At 37.2% G+C, this 18633-nt stretch overlaps 1 protein-coding gene across 1 annotated transcript in view; it reads right to left on the bottom strand.

Moving 5' to 3' along the window:
- Positions 1–17992, bottom strand: part of NAV3 (neuron navigator 3) — a gene marked incomplete at its 5' end in the record, with an annotated part of 387240 nt that extends 369248 nt beyond the window's left edge. The window contains one exon of the mRNA XM_083365121.1: positions 17921–17992. Coding sequence (XP_083221247.1) covers positions 17921–17992 — 72 coding nt within the window. The remainder of the gene's footprint in view (positions 1–17920) is intronic.
- Between the last annotated feature and the right edge of the window lie 641 nt (positions 17993–18633).

Here is an 18633-nt window from a genome sequence, read left to right as displayed (position 1 = left end):
GACTGATGTTGTAGTGGATGCCTTGGATAAGCATCCGTTACAGCAAAATTATCACTGAACTGCAAGCCTTGCCTTGGATTGCAGCACAGATGAAATAGAAACCTCATTTTGTTTTCTTAATCAGAACTTCCATTCCTAGATGGAAAATTGAATTTATAACTGACCATGTGAAAAGATGAGTGAAAAGTCAAGTATTTTATCACATGCATCTCAAGTTATTGAAGAAAAATACTAATGTACAACTCAACCTGAGGGATATATACATGTGATTCCAATCTGCCCTCATTTAGCGTCAGATAGAGAACATTAATTAATACTTACCTGAAAAATTAAAGAAACTATAGTATGATTGCTCCCTGTGCTGGTATAATAATTCATAAGCACTATAGTGTTCCTCTGGAAACATTTCCAAAATTAAAATTAAGGAAAGTATTTTGAATCTCTTTTAAGAATAGAAAGGTCAGCAAGCCTGATGTAATTTTAAAAGGCTCACTTTAATTAGCCTTTAGGTCCCTATAAAACTATTTGGAAAATGGGACAAAGTTAAGGCAAAACTAAATGTTCTCTTAATTTCAAGCTTGCTGCTACTTACTTAGTTTTCCTTTGAAACACAGCAGGATGAATGGCGACTTATTTCTGTTCTTCTCGGACCAAATCCCTCTTCCCCATATGGCTACAATACTTAGACAAAATATAGATTTTTGTTAATATAATTGAGTTGCAGGAGAGGAATCCAATTTGTGTTAAGGAGTTAGCAAGTAAGCCTCCTTACTCCCTCACTGCATTCGGAATAAGATCCCTTCATTTATATTACATATTAGGAGAAAGAGATATATAATTATGTGCCAAGAATTGGCAAAATAAGAACTACCTCAAAAAGTATCAATACACATTTTTAAATGCCCCAAATGTCACATGATTGCCAAGCTCTCCTAGGGTTCTCATGCCACATTAATTAAATTTAGCATGAGAGTTCACAGAGTTTTTCCGTTGTGTCACTAGAACTTATGAGATCACAAAAATCTCATAAAATCAGTAGTCTCACATAGGGGCATTCTCAAAAGGAGGGGGAAATTCATCATAAAGTCATCATGCAAATGAATGTATCTGCACCATTTTGAGGTTATCAGAGCTCCTACTAGTCACTTCTGGTGAAAAGAAGGCCAACTGACTACACTCCCAGGGATGGATCCCTGAAAGGCTTTTCCCTAGGCTGTAGCTTTTTCAACTACCAATGGAAGGAACCGGCATTCCTTTAGTTTAGTTTATATGACTCTCCTGGGTCAGTGAAAATCCTAGGATTATTCCTCAAGATCCTCCCATACAGCAAAGGTCTGCAAGTAGCTTCAGGGTCTGTGCTTCGAAGCACCCTGTGTGCCGAAAGCTGAGGGAAAGGGCTGCAATCAGAGTCATTGTTAAAGAATCAGCCATTTTGGAGTTTATTTTTCAAACGGACAGTAAGTTGTGCCTTTCATTTCTTAATCATTTTTAAGGATTATTAATCTTTATTAAGCTAAAAGAATCTCTCTTTAGCCACAGCCCATCATTCCTTTTTGAAGATCTGTGCCATTTTGGAAATTTCTCGAGTGTTAAACAACAAGGAAGAAGGCTGCTAAGGCAAGCCAAAATAAGGAAGTGTGGAATATCTTTTTTTAAAAAGCTGACTGAGAAATATAAAGGCAGAAAGTTGTGGGTTTAGTTTATTTATTTTTTTTAGTAATTTGTAGCTTGGTCTGCTTTGTTGTGGGCGGCTAAAACTTTCTAATTTTCATGATTCCTGATTGGCCAGGAATTCTTAAGTGATTTACAAAAAAGCTACTCTTTGACTAAAGAGGACTTAAGAAGATGGAAGAGCAAATGATTAGAGAGGGATTTGAAAAATCTTTAAATAAAATCTATCAGTTCATAGATCAGCTATGCTCCAAGGATGTTAAAAAAATTTCTCAAACTATTTCAGAGATGCAAATATGTATAGAAAATTACTAAACCACCAAGGAAATTTCACAACTAGCTGATAATGCAGAGGAGTCAATTACAATCTTGGAATATAAACCTGACACCAGCTCTTATTGTGATGGTTTAAATAGAAACCTCCCAACAAAATTGAAACGAGCTCTAAGTAAATCTGCAACTTTTAAAAGCACAAGTTTGGGACTTTTTCCTTATGGACATTAACAAGGTTGAAAAATGATGGAGAAAAAGGGAAGCTTATAACTACATGAAAAACATTCTAGAGAAGGAAAAGACTTTACTCCATGAGGACAAGCTGGAAGGAGTGACTTAAACTTAATGAATCAATTGCAATTAGGATGGATTTTTATCAGTTTGATATTTGTAATTTAAATTCTTAATCTAAAGTTTGAAAATGTATTTCCCTGTATTTTATATATAATGCTTAAGTAATTCCTAAAGTTTGTAAAACGTTATTGAAAGTGTATTTGCCTTCAAATCCATGTTGACTCCCTGTAACTTCATGGATTAGTCTCTGCAGTTTTCTTGGCAAAGTTTTTCAGAAATAATTTTCCATAGCCTGCTTCCTAGGGCTGAAAAAGTGATTGGTCCAAGGTCACCCAGCTAGTTTCATATCTAAGGCAATCCTGCAGTTCTAGCCTGATAACTGCCAAACTTTAAAAGTGCTTAATAAAATATGTCAAATTTCAGGTTTTGCTGTTTACCTATGGGAAGCAAAATCATGCATGTCTTGCTATATGACTCAAGTTTAATTTGATGCTCAAAAATAAATAGATTTTAATATAAATATGAATATAGACAAAATGATTAATTTTGCTATTGTAGAGAAAGAGAAAACACCCCAGTATTATACAGTGCATTCAGAAAGTATTCAAAACCCCTTCACTGTTGTCAATTTTGTTATGCTGCAGCCTGATTCTACAGTTCTTGAAATTCATTTTTTTCATTAATTTATGCTGTGAAGCATATATAGTTTACTGGAGACAGGGAGTATATACAGTGAATTCAGAAAGTATTCAAACCATCTTCACTGTTGTCCATTTTGTACGCTACAGCCTGATTCTACAGTTCTTGAAGTTCAATTTTTTTTCTCATTAATCTACACTCAGTACCCTATAATGACAAAGTGAAAACATAATTTTAGAAATATCTGTCAATTTATTAAAAAGAAAAAGACTGAAATATCACATTGATATATATTCAGACCGTTTGCAACAACACTTGAAATTTAGCTCTGGTGCCTCCCATTACTCTTGATAGTTTCTGACATGTTTCTACGCCTTGATTGGAGTCCACCTGTGGTAAATTAAATTGAACTTCATTTGGAAAGGCACACACCTCTCTATAGAACAGACATGTCAAACTTGCGACATCACGTGACATCACGCAACGTATCAGGAGAGTTTTGCTATTGCCAGCAATGGGATGGGTACAGCCTCTGGATGACACATCCGGCCTGCAGGCTGGCAGTTTGACACCTCTGCTATAGAAGGTCTCACAGCTGACAATGCATACTGTAGCAGAGCAAAAGCCATGAGGTCAAAAAAAACTTCCTGCCGAGTTCAGCATCAGGATTATTACAAGGCACAGATCTGGGGAAGGCTACAATAAAATTTCTGCTGCACTGAAGGTTCATAAAAGCACATAATCTCATAATTTTCAAATAGATGTTTGGCACAACCTGGACTCTCCCAAGAGCTGGTCTCCCAGTCAAACTGACCAATCAGGGGAGAAGGGATTTAGTAAGAGAGGTGACCAAGAACCCAATGGTCACTCTGACTGAAATCCAGAGATCCTGTGTGGAAATGGGACAGAGTTCCACAACTATCACTGCAGACCTCCACCAATCTTAGTTTTATGGCAGAGTGGCTAGATGGAAGCCTTTCCTCAGTGCAAAACACATGAAAGCCTGCTTGGAGTTTGCAAAAAAGCACCTGAAGGGACTCTCAGACTGTGATGAACAAGATTCTCTGGTCTGATAAAACCAAGATTGAAGTTTGGCCTCATTCCTAAATGTTATATCTGGAGGAAACCAGGCACCGCTCATCACCTGTCCAATATCATCCCAAGAGTTTATTTTATTTTTATTTATTTTATTTTATTAGACTTATATACTGCCCTTCTCCCGTAGGACTCAGGGCGGTTCACAAGGTTTTTTAAAAACAATACAACAAATTACAAAAATTAAAAACAATTAAAATGATTACACTAACCTTGAACTAAAAACCCAATTACAATTAAAATACAATTAAAACCCCAGTTAATACTCTCAGTCCAGGCCAGAAGAGCCAGGTCTTCAGGTCCCGGCGGAATGAGCGAAGCATGGTTGTGGCAGCATCATGCTGTGTAACTGTTTTTAAGCAGCAGGGCCTTGGAGACTGGTCAGGGTTGAGTGAAAGCTGAATGGAGCAAAGTACAAGGATATCCTCAATGAAAACCTGTTCCACGGTGCTCAGGACCTCAGACTAGGCTGAAGGTTCAGTTTCCAAATGACAACAATCCTAAGTACACAGCTAAAACACAGGAGTGGCTTATAGATAACTATGTGAATGTCCTAGAGTAGTCCAGCAAGAGCCCTTACCTGAACCCTGTTGAACATCTCTGGAGGGACCTGAAAATGGCTGTCCCCCAATGGTCGCTATCCAACCTGACTGAGCTTGAGATGATTTGCAGGGAAGAAAGGCATAAAATCCCCCAATCCAGGTGTGCAAAGCTTGTCACATCTTACCCTAAAAGGCTGTAATTGCTGCCAAAGGTGCTTCAACAAAGTACTGAGTAAAGGGTATGAATACTCATGCCAATGTGATATTTCAGTTTTTTATTTTTAATAAATTTAAAGACATTTCTAAAATTCTATTATCATTTTGTCATTATGGAGTACTGGGTGTAGATTAATGAGGAAAAAACTGAACTTCAAGAACTTTAGAATCAGGCTGCAACGTACAAAATTGACAATATCTTGTTATAAGACATATAAGTAGTATAGTATTTTTATAATATATGAAATGTGAAAATATTGGGATGGTGTATGTGAATGAAAAGTTTGGATATTTAAAGGTAATCAATTTTGAGAAAATTATGATTGATAAGAATAGTTTGAATACTGAGGGGAAATTAAGCTTAAATAAGAATTTTGAAAACAGGACACATAGTGACTTAATAAGATGGCTTTTACAAATACAATAGAAACATAAGCTGACCAGAAAAGATGTTTTATATGGATGTTATTGTTATTTGTACAAACACAAAAAAATGTTTATATCCAACCTTATACAGTATGTATCAAAAATATTAAGAATTATATTTGTTTAATGTTGACAAAGGAGAATACTATTGGAAGAAGAGAAGATCAAGGAAATATATTATTAATTAATATATTGTTTATGGAATTATGGGAATTAATCACTGTTGATTGTTTTTAAATATATGAACCCAGACAACATGCTATTTACTAAGCACTAAAGATTGTTATTGTAAAAAACCAATAAAATATATTTTTTTAAAAAAAAGTCTTTCAAACACACTCAACCTGAGCAGCTAGGTAAAAAGAATTTTATCATATCTAGACTGAAGCAGTTAATAATAATAATAATAATAATAATAATAATAATAATAATAATAATAATAATAATAAGTTGGAAGGGACCTTGGAGGTCATCTAGTCCAACCCCCTGCTCAGGCAGGAAACCCTATACCATTTCATACAAATGGCTGTCCAGTCTCTTCTTAAAAACTTCCAGTGTTGGAGCATTCACCACTTCTGGAGGCAGGTTGTTCCACTGGTTAGTTGTTCTAACTGTCAGGAAGTTTCTCCTTAGTTCTAGGTTGCTTCTCTCCTTGACTAGTTTCCATCCATTGCTTCTTGTCCTGCTTTCAGGTGCTTTGGAGAATAGCTTGACTCCCTCTTCTTTGTGGCAGCCCCTGAGATATTGGAACACTGCTATCATGTCCCTCCTCGTCCTTCTCTTCATTAAACTACACATACCCAATTCCAGCAACCGTTCCCTATATGTTTTAGCCTCCAGTCCCCCAATCATCTTTGTTGCTCTTCTCTGTACTCTTTCTAGAGTCTCAATATCTTTTTTACATTGTGGTGACCAAAACTGGATGCAGTATTCCAGGTGTGGCTGAAGTGACTTCAGAAGGACCACGCTGAGACAGCTGGCTTAAAGTTGACAACCTTTATTGGTGAGGAACCGGACAGCTGACAGTGTGGTGGCACCTCTCTTTTATACCCCAGCTGGAGGCTTGGTGTCCAATCTGCGTAGCACCCTTTTCCCGCTGCCGAGCTCAGTCCAATCAGCGGCAGCTGGTTTGACAGCTTGGAGCTGTCAACGGGTTGCCGCGCTTGCGCAGTCTGTTGGCTGCTTTGACAGCTAAGAGCTGTCAAGCCGCTGTGCATGCGTATTAGCTCTCAAAAGCTGCCGCGTGTTTCTGTCCCTGCTTTTACCTCATAACTATTTACACTTCCACATCGTATAACACTCAATACATAACAGTATAACATTTAATAAATAACACCCCTTACCCTTCCCCTGAACTGGTGGGTTACCCCTTATCTGTTTGTTATTTTGTTGTGAGACCATTCGTAGTCGTTTAGGTAGACTGGGGGTTTCCTAGTTCGCCTGGAACGGCGGAGAGGTGTCTGCTTGTTGTTCTGCTTTCAGATTAACTCCCTCTTCTTTGTGGCAACCCCTGAGATATTGGAATACTGCTATCATGTCACCCCTAGTCCTTCTTTTCATTAAACTAGACATACCCAATTCCAGCAACCGTTCCCTATGTTTTAGCCTCCAGTCCCCCAATCATCTTTGTTGCTCTTCTCTGTACTCTTTCTAGAGTCTCGACATCTTTTTTACATCGTGGTGACCAAAACTGGATGCAGTATTCCAGGTGTGGCCTTACCAAGGCATTGTAAAGTGGTATTAGTACTTCACGTGATCTTGATTCTATCCCTCTGTTAATGCAGCCTAGCACTGTGTTGGCTTTTTTGGCAGCTGCAACACACTGCTGGCTTATATTGAAGTGATTGTACACTAGGACTCCGAGATCCCTCTCACAGTTACTGCTATTGAGCAAGGTATTTACTGACAGTGTGAGACTGCAGTTCCTTTTATGTATATGGTAGTTTAATTCCATAGCTAGTGTCTCCAACATTTCAATAAATCCTTTGTCCCATGGTTCACTGGGCTTAAATGAAGCAATTGTTGGTTATTGATATAACTAATATCTTTGCTGGAGAACTCTTGGCTTTTGGCTTTCTTTTCACATCAATTCCATCCTCTGCACTATCTGTTCTTTTCTTCTATGTGACTGGAAAGTCAAACATCATCACTCTTGCCCTGACTTAAAGCACACGAGTCCTGCTCTTGCTGAGCTTGAAGTCAGTCAGTTAAATGAAGAGGTCCCTTTTCAGCTCAGAAAGAAGGAAAAATGTTGGGAGAGCAAACCACAAGTCTTATGGAGACAAAACAGAGTCTAGAGAAGGACTACAGGACTATATAATATGAAATATTAATGTTTCACATATGTGTAATGTGAGATGTATCTATGTTTCTATGTGTTTGTATTCAATTGCCCCCCCTCCCTTCCATTCAAACCCATTCCCTCCTCCGTTGCTTCTTGTCTGGCTGTGAACAGGGTTTGCAAAACGATGCATGACAGTATGTATGTATATATATATTAACGACCAACAAACAAAATAATGCCTTCTAATATGCCAGTTGTTAAGTTTTGGAGAAGCCTGGAGATTATCCGTATATGGACTGTGATGGGGTAGCATGTGCCTTCTAGGTCCAGCTTTTTTGTAACTTTCTGCAACTGTCCTGAAAGTTCAGAACTGAAGGGAAGAGGTAATGATACATAAAGGGTAGGAATATTCAATAACCAAACACAATTCAACAGCATTCCAAGTAAAGAATGTGGGCTTTTCAAATAAACCTATCATAATGGAATATTTTGTGGATTATCTTTATTTGACTTGACTACAATTGAAATAATCTTTGACATGCTGTGACATCCCAAGATCAACATGACTTTTAAAGATGCAAAGCTATCTGGAAAATTGTATCAACACTTATACAAATTTCTCATACCACATAAATTAATCCTGCATTAACTGGATAGTTCCAAACTTAGAAACAAACATCTATATACTTACTGATCCTACAATAGAATGCAAGCAGATGACAATGTAATAATTGAGGTATTACTAAATTATTATTGTTATTGTTTATTATTATTATTATTATTATTATTATTATTATTATTATTATTATTATTATTATTATTATTATTATTATTCGCACAGTCAGCCAGATGTTCAGACTGGATTTGCATTTTTGTCTACCTATCAAATCCTTACCAAGGACCTGGGATAGGCAGATGTGGATGTTTGATGGTATTACAGATATTGTTGCAGGATGGAAGCAATTCCTAGTAAGGCCGCCTTTGCAATTGACTAATTTGTCAATGACAATGGTGTTCAAGTAGTGCTCCAGTTGTTTTGGGATTGCACCCAAGGCACCTATTACTATTGGTACTACCCTTGCTTGCCTTTGCCACAGTCTTTCTATTTATATTTATAGGTCTTTGTATTTTGTTACCTTCTCCAGTTCTTTCTCATCTATTCTGCTGTCTCCAGGCACTACCACGTCTACTATCCAGACTTTTTGTCTTTCTTATCAACAATTGTTAAGTCCGGGGTGTTATGTTGCAGGTGCTTGTCTGTTTGAATTCTGAAGTCCCAGAGCAGTTTAACTTTATCATTTTCTATGACTTTCTCTATTTTATGATCCCACAGAGAAAGTAATAGAAAACTTTTATTATTATTATTATTATTATTATTATTATTATTATTATTATTATTATTATTATTATTATTATTATTAAATTTCATCTATTCTCTATTAGCCATCATTATCAATACTGGTGAAGAATAATCATCTATCTGAATAATCACTGCAACCAGGCATGCAATGTTACATAATTTCAACTCTGACTGCAGTAGCTAAAAAATTTTAAATAAATCTGGGACTCAGATTATTAAAAGACTGAAGTTATCAACACCATTATTTAACACACAAATGGAATCTGGGTTTTCATCCTTAAAAATCTCAAATATCTCCAGATCTTCACACTAGGGACCCAGATTGTTGGGGGACAATATGCTGACATTGTAAACCGCTCAGAGACAGCTGTAAAACACTATGGAGTGGCATATAAGTCTAAATTCTATTGCTATTGCTTTATAAGCGGTTTTGCCATTTCATTTACTTGAGACAGCAAATACTGTTGTTATAGCAAAGAAACTATTTATTTAGCAAACAATGAAGATGCAATGTGGAAAATGAAATTCTGTACAGTGCATCTAAATTATGTTCTTACTAGAAAAAGGGAGAGGAAAGGGGGGAGAGACAGAATAAAGATATTTTTCTCTTTACGATAAAAATATTGCAGGATGCAATAAAAACATTAATTCATGTGTGCTTGATGGTGAAATGGACTAGGTGTTAGTCAAAACTGTGTTCAATATAACATCTCAAGTTGGAAGAGATTTCCTGAAATATTTCTTTATAAAAGGCAAATGTTTTTGTGATTTCTAAAGAATCTTGAATTTTTAATATTTTTAGATATTCTCTGAAAGCTGCCTTCTCTTGTTCCCATAATGGGAAGGTGATAGCACACTATTTTTATTCCAATAGTCAGACAGGTTTAGAGAAAATACATACACAGCTAAATTGTATTAGCTAAATTAGTTTGGACACCTATTTCATTTTGTCAGAGATTGTAGTAGTTTCTTCACAACTCTAGGAAGCTTTCCTAATTGGTCCCCTGTTCATAGGATGCAATATTGTCTGAAGTCTGAAATATTACTCAACGTTAAGGATTTGCAAAACATTTTAAAGGGCTGTGCAAAGTGATCATCCACGAAGCACTGAGGCAATGGGATCCTTAGAAAGCTTAAGACAGCTGCTTTTGTTGAAAGAAAAATCTTCATCAGGGTCCAGTCCAAACTGGGAATAAACAAAACTGAGACTACTTTAGAAAGAAGGTTGTAGTTTATTGAAGAGGCAGAACCGCAAGACATGTGACCCTGGAGCAGCTGACCATATGTTGCTGGGAGTGGTGGGTTTTTATACCTTCTTGGGCTTTTTGTGTTTGGAATTGTTCCTGTTCTAGTGGCTTTGTATTTCCTGTGTCATGTACTTTGACCTCAGTCTGAGTGTGCCCTTTTTGTATTCCGATGGTGGTGGGTCAATCCTATTGTGTCCTGCAGGTCATGTCCTGCTTTCCTGGGGCTGATGGCTATATTCTGTGTTGGATGGGTGAGGAGGGGCTGCTGGTTCTAATCCTATCACTCTGCTATTATTAGCTATCAGTTTTGCTCCAAGGGATTTCAAAAGATCCTGTCTTGAATGGGCTTCTGCAGGCAGTATTTGCTCATGAATGGGGCCTCAGACTTTCTGAACGGGATTATCAAATCTGCATTTCTACAGACCTGGCCTGCTGAGTTTCTGTTTGGGGCTATTAAGAAAACCTGGGTCTGCTTTCCTTTGGGGAAATATAATATTCTGCCTTTTTAATATCCCCCAAAATATATCCTTCTCTGGGGGAGGGGGCTGACTTCCTACACTTCAAAAGCTTTCCCAGGTTATCTTCAAAAAGCAAAGTGTCTGTGCCTATGCATATGGATGCAAAAAACCAGAAGATTGTGAGTTCTAATCCCACTTTAATCAAGAAACCAGCTGACTGACCTTGGGAAAGTCATTCTCTCTCAGCCCAATCTATCTCATGGGATTTGAGTTGTGGGGAAAATAAGAAGAGGAAGAAGCATTATGCATGTTTGCCACCTTGCATTATTTTTTAAAATAAGAAAGGTGGTAGATGAATACATAAAATGATAACCTGGGAAGGTCTCTGAGCCTACTACAAGATGTGGGAATGCCGTTGGAAAAGTGTTTCTTCAAGTGTTTTGTACAACCCTTTGGACTTTGCACTATATTCAAGCAAATCGATATTAGCAAATCAAATAAATATTTGTGGGAAGTCAGCCCCCCAGAGAAGGAAATATTAAAAGGGCAGAAAAAAATATGTTTTCTCAAAGGATCTTAAAAGAGGCAGAAAAGTATGCCCAATTTTCTTAATAGCCCCCAAGCAGAAACCAGCTCTATAGAAATGCAGATGTAAAGCATTCAGGAAAGTTGAAGCTAGAAGATTAAGAAGACAAAGACAGCTAAAAACTACATACCCCACCCAAGTCTAAGACAGGAGATAATAGGATTAACCCACAGATGCCAAAGGGACACAGGTCAAAATACATGACACAGGAAATACAAAACCTCAGAGAGGAACAGGAAACAATTCCAAACAAAAGGCTCCAGAGGGTATAAAAACCCACTCCCTACATGTGCTCATTCTCTCTTTTTCTTCCAGAGCCATCTTCCTGTCTGGCTCTCCTCTTCAATAAACTGCAACCTTCTTTCTAAAGCAGTCACCATGTTGGACTGAAGACATGATGAAGACTTTTTTTTCAACAATTTGGTGACCCAGATGGAACTCCAAACTAACTTCTACAATGGACTGAGACTGGTAAGCCCCATCTTGCTGGCAGCAGACTCCTTGTGTCTGTGGATGTGTTTCCCAGACCCTGCCCATGTGGAGACAGGGTAGTAAAGGGAGGTTTGAGTGTGAGCTCAAGGGCTGCTTTGGAAGGAAGGTGAAGGTGAGTACCTCTAAATTTTGACTTTAAAGCCCAGGGGAGCGAGAGAAATGTGTTTATGTCTCTGTGTATGTGAGTGAGAAGACCCTTTTCCCAATCACAGTGGGATTTTGCCTTTCCTAACTGTTCAAGTGGCAGATCCTGGAAAGCATGGGGGTTTGGCCAGAGTGCAAGACCTTTCGTTAGGGGGAAAAAGGAGAGGCTGTGTGCAAATGGAATGAGTGAATGAAAGAATTGGATTTGGGCAACCAGCTAGTAAGGCCCTGTAAGCAAAGCTCATCTGTAGGAGGGGCTCATACTAGTGCACAAAGCACAGGTCCTCCCAGACTCCTCCTGAGTCTGAAAACTGAAGGCAGTAAGGTAGAAGGAGGCCGTGTCCCTGCTGGAGCTGAAAGCGGCAGGTCCTGCCCAGACCCCCTTTTGGTCTGAAAAGCAATGGCAGGGTGGGAGGGATAGTGTTGCTAAGAGTGGCTCAGAAGTGCCGCTAGGGACCTGACTAAGCCGACTGAACCCCACATTGGAAGGGGAACATGGTTAGCTGTAGTTTGAGGGTCAGAATTAGGTCACCTATTGGAGATTTGCTCAAGGTGTGGGATGAGAGGCGAGTGCCCGTCCTGGATGGTATGAAAAAGGAAACGAGCAAGACAAATTTGTGAAGAATAGGCTTTGCTCAAGGTTTTGATGGGAAACCAATTTGGCTAAATAAAGGTACTTAAAGGGAAAATATGAAACAGTGATATTCTCTCTCTCTCTCTCTCTCTCTCTCTCTCTCTCTCTCTCTCTCTCTCTCTCTCTCTCTCTCTCTCTCTCTCTCCCCAACCACATGGTATATTTAAGACTTGGGCCTTCCCTAATTTGAGTTAACTGAGATTTATGGTGGGAATGACCAGGATGTGTAAAACTAAGATTTCTGTTTCCCCTTTCTGTCCACTTTTCCTTCTCTTTGGGTATATTTGTGTGTCAAAGTCTTTGCGTGGAGGTAAATGTGACTGTCAACTGTCTCTAATCCAAAGAGAAAAGAATTTTAAAATTCTGCTAGAAATTCTGCTTAAAATAAGCCATCAAAAGGAAATACCCTCACTTTGTTTCTCTGGCCAACAAACAGAGTGAAGAAAAATGTGTTTGTATGTTTTCTTCTTCCTTTCTCTCTCTGTACTCTTAAGAACAGCCCACAGTTAGCAGGAGGGAATGTTTTAAGTTCATCTGCTGGAAAGGTTTCACTCTTGCATTTACTTATGTGTTGAAAATGGGTTTTATCTGTCTATCCTTTTCCTGAAACATGACCAGCATTTTTCAAGTTGCAAGTCCTTAAGTCCTAACATGTTGCAAATGTTCAATTTCAGAAATGAAACCTTTCATTTATGTTCTCTTACCAGAATCCAGCTTTCTTTTGTCCTCATCTGTGATTTCCTCATTTTGTCTACCTATCAGTTTCTTTAACAACTACAATATTAATGCCTTTTCAAACTCTGCCTGCAAGCTACCCTCTCCATCAACTTCTCCTTTTCTTATCCTCTGTTCTCCATGCCTTTGTCTCCCTCTCCTTGGAGAGTCCACCCAGAAAGTGGGGAGGGGATCTTGTTCTCATGTCTTTCAGCACTACACAGATGAAACCCCCCCCCATCCATTTGAGCCTCCATCCATTTGAGCCATGGAATTGGGTTTTGAATCCAGCCATCCACTAAAAGGCTACCATGCAACCTGAGTGGAACAGATCTTCCCAAGTCATACCATTCCCCCAGATGCCTGTGAAAGCTGCAGAGGAAGAAAGGAACCCTGGAGCCATTGGTCCCCACATGAAACCTCAGAAGAAAATTAGGAAGACTATGGGGGGAGGATGGAAACTCATTGTAAAGTTTTCTTTCTTGCCCCATTTGTATTGTAATAAGCCAGTTGAATGTATTTATGGAGAGATGGCATTTGGGAACAGTTGGCACACCTTGGACTTCTGTCTGGTGGGAGAGAAAATTTGTCCAGGATGGTTGTATTGCCTGTTTTGTATTAGTAGCTATACACACACACACACACACACACACACACACAATTCATAATCACACTGAGTCTATCTCTTTCACCTACCTTCAGTAAAGCTCCAGCCTGATTCTTGCCCTGTGTCATTAAAACTTTGTAGGAACAACTTCCAGCAAAATTCCAATGGAAAAGGAACCAGGCCCCCTCAAGCAATCTGCAATTCATATGCCCTGACTGCGGAAGTACCAGGAAAAAGATCTCCAAACCTAAGCGCTGAATATCTTGCACTGCTGGACTCAGATTGGGAGTCCTAGGGCTCACTATGTGCAATTTTAGAAAATTTAATAGCCTGGCTTGCATACTGGCTAACCTCAAATGGACATTACAAACCTGGATGCACTGAACTAAGAGCTAAGGCAGGAAACAACCCTTGAAAATGGGCAGCCAGTGGTTATGTACTGAGGCAAACCACAGCTGTGAAGAATTTTGGGACGAATGTGACATCCAACATTTGAAAAAGAATTTGCACAGAATATTGGAAACTAAATTACTTTTCCACCTAACAAAATTTTTGCCCTGGCTTTTAGAATTTTATGGGTTGGAAGTTCCCCCTTTGTTTTGTTTTTTATTAAAGAGTTTTACAAAAAAAGATTTTACAATACATCCCCAAAAACCACCCACCCCAAACCACCCCCCTCCCCCCCACTTCCCATAGCTAAATACAGGGTTATAGTTATAATAATCATATTATAACTAAAAATTATCCATAATATACAATTAACCTAATTCATAATGTGCTTTAACTCCCCTTTAACATAGATACATGCAAAGTACTAAACTAAAATTAATAACAATATTCCTCTAAAATCTACTCATAAGCTAAATGGAACTTTTTAGTCCCATATTTATTCTGAATATAATCTATCCATCTCCTCCAAACTGAAATATATCTTTCTTGTGAATGATCCTTCAAATAAGCAGAAATCTTAGACATTTCTGCAAGATTCCAAACTTTAAACACCCATTCTTCTATAGTAGGCAAACTATCCTTCTTCCAGTATTGTCCCACCAGTAACCGTGCTGCTGTTATCAAATTCAACATCAAATTGGTTTCTTTAACATCACAATCTACAACAATACCCGATAAAAACAATTGCGGAGAGAACTTTATCTTTCTCTTTAAAATCTTTTGAATGTTCCACCAAATTTTAACCCAAAAAGCTTTTATATTTCTGCAAGTCCACCACATATGAAAATAGGTGGCTTCTAAACTACCACATCTCCAGCATTTAGACTGTAAGTTAGGATACATGTTAGACAACTTTTTGGGATCCAGATGCCATCTATAAAACATTTTATAAAAAATTTCTCTTAAATTTTGAGCCTGAGTAAATTTAACATTTCTAACCCAAATTACCTCCCAAGTATCCAACGGAATTGGTTCCTGGATATTTTGTGCCCACTTTATCATACAATCTTTAACTAATTCCGTTTCCGAGTCCAATTCAATTAAAACATTATATATCCTCTTTATATGTGCACAATTTAAATCTCTAATTTGTTTTACTAAATTTTCATCTGTAATTGTGATGCCAAACTTCTGATCCAGCTTCCACCTAGCTTTCAATTGGGTATATTGAAACCAAGAGTAACTTATGTTTTCTTGTCTTAACTCATCTAATGATTTAAGTTGCCAATCATTCCCTTCCAATCTAAGCTCCCCTTTTGGAACCACTGCAGGGATCTTTTTCTGCTTGCCTCCATTAGTATCTTCCCTTTTTTTTTTTTTGCTTGACAGTTTAAAGCTTGTTTACCAACTCTCCCAGACCAGATCAATTTTAATCTTGTGCCAGTAAGCATGTCATTCACACACATATGGCACAAAGGGGGGATTTGTGGGAAGTCAGCCCCCAGAGAAGGAAATATTAAAAGGGCAGAAAAATATATTTTCTCAAAGGATCTTAAAGAGGCAGAAGAGCATGCCCAGTTTTTTCTTAATATCCCCCAAGCAGAAACCAGCTCTATAGAAATGCAGATGTAAACCATTCAGGAAAGTTGAAGCTAGAAGATTAAGAAGACAAAGACACCTTAATCTACATACCCCACCCAAGTCTAAGACAGGACATAATAGGATTAACCCACAGATGCCAAAGGGACACAGGTCAAAATCCATGACACAGGAAATACAAAAACTCAAACAGGAACAGGAAACAATTCCAAACAAAAGGCTCCAGAGGGTATAAAAACCTACTCCCTACATGTGTTCATTCTCTCTTTTACTTCCAGAGCCATCTTCCTGTCTGGCTCTCCTCTTCAATAAACTGCAACCTTCTTTCTAAAGCAGTCGCCATGTTGTTTATCCCTGGCCTGGACTGAACCATGATGAAGACTTTTCCTTCAATATATCCCTGGAGAAAAACCCACACATACACAACATACACCTTGTCTGTAACAGCGATACACCATAAGTTGTATCTTACTCAGCAGAAGAAATAACTCCACTTTAACCAACTTGTACTCAAATTCAAAATAGATTATTTAACCTGTATAGTAATACTGAAATCCATAAAATCCATATGGCAAGGAATCTGGACATATTTTCCTAAGAAGGAATACACACACACACAGAGAGAGAAATGGGTTGTACTCAATAACTTTCCATCCATAATATAATACCTTTCTTAAACATTATTTATTTTTGTTTATTAACCGAATGTATATGATCGCCCATCTCATGGGAAGCCTTCAGCAATTATAGCTAGTGCTTAGAAACACAAGTAAAGCAATAAAAAATGTCAGCAAAATACTGAACTTTAAAACAATATTTGAAAAGCAACCACAATTCTGCAATTTACCTAAATCTGCTGGAGTGTATAACAATCAAGTTGGGGGAAAGGGATAGTCCCTGTTTAATAATAAATGGGCTAAAGGACAACATATGTGCTTAATGTGCTGTCACCTACAATTTGTCAGAGGTTTTTGTTTTAAATCATTTAGGAAAATTAGTAAGAAAATGTTCCGCTTATATAAATACATACTTATTATTCTTAAATTATCATTGTTTTAAAATTCAGAGTTACAGTACATGTTTTATATTGCAGAAGGAACTACATTTAGTTTCTGCCATTAGGATATCAGCCAACAGCTTGGAAAGATTTTTGCCAAAGATCTCTGAAAGCTGTTTCCATTCAAAGCAATCACATTGAGTTCCAAAGTGAATTGATAAAGTAATCCTAAAAAATCTGTGTTTGGGCCATTCAGTTTATCATTGCAGTTAAGTGAGAAGCTAATAGACAGAAGTTGAGAATGAACCATAATCAAGCTGCCTATTTCACATGTAGGCTAATTAAGTATGCACTGATCCCCATGTGACAGAAGTAGTTTGAGTGCAAGACTTAACCCCAATCACTAATAATAAGCATCCACTTTCTGGACAAACATTCTAGCCTTCTGCACATGTTCAGTTCTGAACATTTAACAGTTAAAAGTATAGTAGATGTGATAATCTAAATGTAACATTTATATTTAATTATATACAGATCTGTTGATTTATGTTAATTGAAAGTTAATTTTTATAGAAATACGGTACATCCACTGAAATGTATCAAAGTGCATTTATAAACTTTCCTTGCAACTAGGAACTTTAATAAGATAGAATTCCTGATCAAGAAATTTGTAGAATTTATTTATTCATTAATTCATTTAATTTACATGGTTCAACATGCATTTCAATCAGTTCCAATTAAAACCTGTCATCAGACTTCTCAGTGCAGAGGAATAGCCATCTATTCACCGATCTAAACTTTTAAACTTGTCTGCAAATGAAATCTTAAAAAGAAATAGAAATACTTATTCAGCTTATGCATCCATAGGAAAAATTTAAAATGATCTGTGTTAAATAAATAGCTCTAAATATTCCTCCCAAATAAATTATAATTTCTAAAACATGCATATTCAACAATATTTGCTCATTCCATACATAATGCTAATTAATACCTGGTGATATTCTTTTCATAAATCAATATTAGAAGCTGTGGATAAACATTTATTTTCCTGGAAAGTTATCAAATATTCAAACGATAATTTCAAGATTCCTTGGAAGTCAATGATCAGGTAGTAATAAAATTAGTTCCACACATAATAACTACTATGGAGTAAAAATCATATATAGTACATAATAGCATACTTGCAGAATATTTTATAAATGATAATAAATTTTGTAAAATAATACTGAAATAGAACAAAAAATAGTCTTACCTTCTTCTGATCTTCCAGCTTGTGACTGAATGGATTTCTTCCATGCCTACTCATTTCTGAAGATAAATCCATAACATCCAATCCTGCCCCCAAAATGGAATTGATAGCAGACTAATCCACAACGTGAGGTTTCCAAGCACAGAGATACACTGCTATATCCATCACACAACTTTGTGGAAATTTGCTGCCTTGAAGAAATAACTTAAAATTCCACGGATTGAGTACATGAAATAAATTTCACAATTCTCTCTCTGGATCTTCTGAATCAACATATCGTCCTTAAAAGCAGATACATCCAAAGGGAAGTGAATATTCACACCTTTAATTCCAATTTATCTGTTTCTTCCTATACAAAATTCCATTTTTGAAAGTTACAATTTTGCTGGTCAACCTATTGGGAAAGAAACATATATTATAATTAATGGATTATATCTTACATATTAAAGCTTAAGCATATTATATTATATTATGCTATGTTATATTATATTAATTATATTATGCATTTCCATTTGAAAAATACTTTTGTAAGTGCAATTATCATATGATATGATGGGTCCTTATCCAAGAATTAACCTGATCCAGACACTTATCTTTTTGAGATTAGCCCAGGCTGGCAAGGTGCTGTTATGTAAATCTAGTACTGCCTCAGTTACATCTAAAGCCAAAAGAATGTTAAATTTATAGAAGCAACTAAATTTGTATTGTAAAGCATT

This window comes from Vipera ursinii, assembly GCF_947247035.1.
Source record: "Vipera ursinii genome assembly, chromosome: 6".
NCBI classification, from domain to species: Eukaryota; Metazoa; Chordata; class Lepidosauria; order Squamata; family Viperidae; genus Vipera; species Vipera ursinii.
This window is presented reverse-complemented; position numbering and strand designations above follow the sequence as displayed.